Raw genomic sequence first — 3,564 nt, 5'->3', positions numbered from 1 at the left:
GCCCACTGAAGCCCTGATCGTGCAGTTTTGTTATGAATCTGATTATGTGTGTGTATTTGTGTTGGTTATTGTTTAATTTAATCCCAGGAGAACGAACTTTTATGTTAATAAGTTTTGTGTTTGTTTGTTTGTTTGTTTGATGACTCGTGATAGAACTCTGAATCACTCGAATAATGAGTATGCAGCATAATTCAGCTGTGCCTTCAGCAAGGGGGGATGTCACAACCCAAGGGTGTGATTTTTGTTTTGTGTGTGCTTTGGCACCACTGAATTATTTTCCCGCCAATTTGAAGCTTTCTTTGCAGGTTGCATTTCTTCTTCGCAGCATAGAAATGCACGTTGCAAGGAGTTCCCGCCATTTGTATTTAAATTTGTGCCCCGCTATTGGCTGTTTCTAAATTATTCCCACGTGGCGGCTAGTGATTGGCTTGCTAGCCGTATAAAAAACTTGAGTGGTTTCCGCCCAAGTTGGAGGACTCCACGAACATCAGGAGGAGGAGACTTCACGTCTTGTGAAGATCTCTAAGCGCTGCGGAGCCTATTGGACCTAGCGTATTTCAAGAAGGCAACAGAGGTCTGATCAGCCTCTAGCCTCTCCCCGTCGCCGAGCGCAATCCTCGACGTACCCCTCTCCCTGCACGCAAAAAAGGATCCACGGAGCCTCGACAACTCCGTGTGAGTGAGAGTTTTTGTCCAAGTCCTCAAACGAGAATTTAAGCGGAGCTTTACCTGGGAAACTGTCCAGCCTACACCGCGACCATCTACGGTGTAAGTAAACAATCTTGAATCAACCATTACGTGTCCGTGCCTAATTCTAGCATGTCGCCTGCTTTCTCCGACCCAGCGTGTCCGGGCTGCTGGCCACAGCCCGTGGCGCAAAAAAAGGGCCCTGGATCGCTCCTGGCCCGCACACTAGTAACAGGTATAGATAATGGTATAAATTGATGTAGAGATAAATATAGATAGCAACCTATGAAAATTTAGATATCTATCAATTGGCAAACTAAGGAAAAAGACAATATACCAATGCAGAATTTGAGAAATAAGCATATGCAAAATAAATGTTTTGTGGTACTCCGGTTAATGGGTACTAAACTGAGGGACTCTTACTTGTAAAATGCTCTGCTCTAAAGAATCCTGTATTGCTGGCATACTAGAGCTCTTTGCAAAGGTTTTCAGTAAATTGGGAATAGCAGGGGGTTTGTAATTCAACTCCCCAGAAGACTATATATGCATGCAGACAAGTAGTGCCTTGAACTACTGCTTGGGCAACTCCATTAAAATTAAAGGGAGGGCTGCGTTTGGATTTTCAGTAGGTTGTATTGGAGTTAGGCACCTGGATTGCATAAAACCCGAGTGAGGTTTGAAAGCCCAATTTCATTATTCCCCTGTGAAGATGCTACCTGGGGTGCATTGATATTGCAGTGGTTGGTGCATTTGAAAGGCAATACATAGGGACCTATTTCTCCCAGACCAGCTGGACTTTTCCTGGTGCACCTCAAGCCCAGCTTACTTGGAGAGGAAATCCTTTTTGCGCAGCAGTACCTTCCTCATTGCCTGCTTGATGTCATTGTTCCTCAGGCTGTAGATGATGGGGTTGATGACGGGAGTGACCACGGAATAGAAGACGGACACCACCTTGTTGAAGTCAAAGGCCTGGATGGTCTTGGTGCGGATGCACATGAAGATGGTGGTGCCATAGAACATTGTGACGATGGTGAGGTGGGAGGCACAGGTGGAGAAGGCCTTGCTGCACCCCTCAGCAGTGGGGATGCGTAGGATGGTGGCAATGATGAAGATGTAGGACACCATGGTGAGGACGAAGGAGCTGAGCAGCACAGCTGTGTCCACCATGAAATTGATCACTTCAATCTCAAAGATGTCCCGGCACGAGAGCTCCAGCAGTGGCGGTGAGTCACAGAAGAAGTGATTGATGACATTGGAGCCGCAGAAGGGCAAGCGGAAGATAAAGGCAGTTGGCACAGCTGGTGCTAGGAAACCACCTAGCCAGGACCCCAGGGCCAGCCTCACACAAACCCGCCAGTCCATCATGGTAGTATAGTGAAGTGGGTTGCAAATAGCCAGGTAGCGATCATAGGCCATGGCTGCTAGCAGAAAGCACTCAGCTGAGCCCAGGAAGAAGAAGATGTAGAGCTGGGTGAAGCAGCCGGTGATGGAGATGGTCCTTGACTGAATGGCAATGTTGGCCAGCATCTTGGGCACAGTGACAGTAGTGTAGCCAATCTCTAGAACAGAGAGGTTGCTGATGAAGAAGTACATAGGGGTGTGGAGGCGATAGTCCATGCCAATGACTAGGATGATGACTATATTCTCAGTGAAGGTCAAGGCATACATCAGGAGAAAGACCGCAAAGAGGATCAGCTCAATCTCTCGGGCATTAGGGAAGCCCAGGATGATGAACTCGGTTACTAGGGTCCAGTTGCTAGCACCCATCTCCTAGCTGGGAGGGGTCTGAATGCTGGAAAGGTGGAGAAATTCTCATTATACTGCTAGGAAGGACAAGCCTCATTTTAAGTTCACCAATTTGAACTTAGGTTGGGTATATTTAATCAGTCAGAACGTTAGGGAGGAAAAAAGTGCCAGTAGGTCTATGATCTGGCTGGGCAGCTGTGTGGCGAAATAAGATTGTCCAGGTATTCATGCAGGGCTAGATAAGTCTCACTATTTTAGTTGCAGAAGAAGTGGGAGAAGGAGGAAGGCAAGGGCCTTCCCAATTAGTCTAGTGGTTAAAGCACTCGCCTAGGGAACAGAAGACCTAGGTTCTCTCTCTCCTCACCTGGAGGAGAGGGGTGGAACCTGCACCTATTGTTTCCCAGCAAAGCCCTAGAATGCCCAGGCCAATGGGTTAACCCAACCCTTCTTCAGCCCTCCTCTTGTACCTGCCCACTGAACAGCTGGGACGGGGGGGATATATGGGACCAGGAGGAAAAGAGCAAGTCAAAGCAAAGGGGGAGCTCAATTAAATGTATGCTTTCTGGAAGGGAGAGGGCCCTAGGGTCTAGTACAGGGAAGAAACTTTCCCAGTGCTGTTTATCCAACACAAATTAAATGCAGAGTGCACTGGGGAGCTTCAAGATGGGCTTGAGAAGGCCCTGGGTGATGCCTGTCCCATGTTGGTTAAAACACCTTGCAGGGATACAGGTTCAGGCACCCTCTGCATGAGGAGTGGGGCATAGAGCCTGATTCTTCTGATCCCTGGGCAAGTGCCTTAAGCACTCAATGACTGGGCCAAAAGGTGGGGAAGTCACCCTTCCTCCTCCACTGTTTTACCTCAAGCAGATAGGCCTTCAGGGGTATCTGAAACTCTGGGGGACAAACTGCAGTTCACATGGCTGTTCATGTGCCGTGTAGGCACCTACAGTAAAGTAGGGTGTAGACCCATAGAGTCCCAAAAATAGGAACAGAACATTGGCCCAGTGCTTTGTCTCCCTCCGAGGCCTCTTGGAGAATTCCCACCAGATTCATGGAAGGGAGGAACCACTTCACTATGTGTTTCAAAGACTGAAGAAGTTCTCCTTGTGCCTGGGAATCTGGCAGGTCATG

At 48.3% G+C, this 3,564-nt stretch overlaps 1 protein-coding gene across 1 annotated transcript in view; it reads right to left on the bottom strand.

The window, feature by feature from the left end:
* The window catches only part of LOC102376568 (olfactory receptor 6N1-like), an 8,252-nt gene extending 5,798 nt beyond the window's left edge, over positions 1 to 2,454 (bottom strand). The window contains exon 1 of the mRNA XM_006034122.1: positions 1,546 to 2,454. Within this exon, the coding sequence (XP_006034184.1) occupies positions 1,546 to 2,454 (909 nt within the window). The remainder of the gene's footprint in view (positions 1 to 1,545) is intronic.
* Positions 2,455 to 3,564: the final 1,110 nt, after the last annotated feature.

The sequence above is a fragment of the Alligator sinensis genome, unplaced genomic scaffold (genome assembly GCF_000455745.1).
Source record: "Alligator sinensis unplaced genomic scaffold, ASM45574v1 scaffold79_1, whole genome shotgun sequence".
Classification (NCBI taxonomy): domain Eukaryota; kingdom Metazoa; phylum Chordata; order Crocodylia; family Alligatoridae; genus Alligator; species Alligator sinensis.
This window is presented reverse-complemented; position numbering and strand designations above follow the sequence as displayed.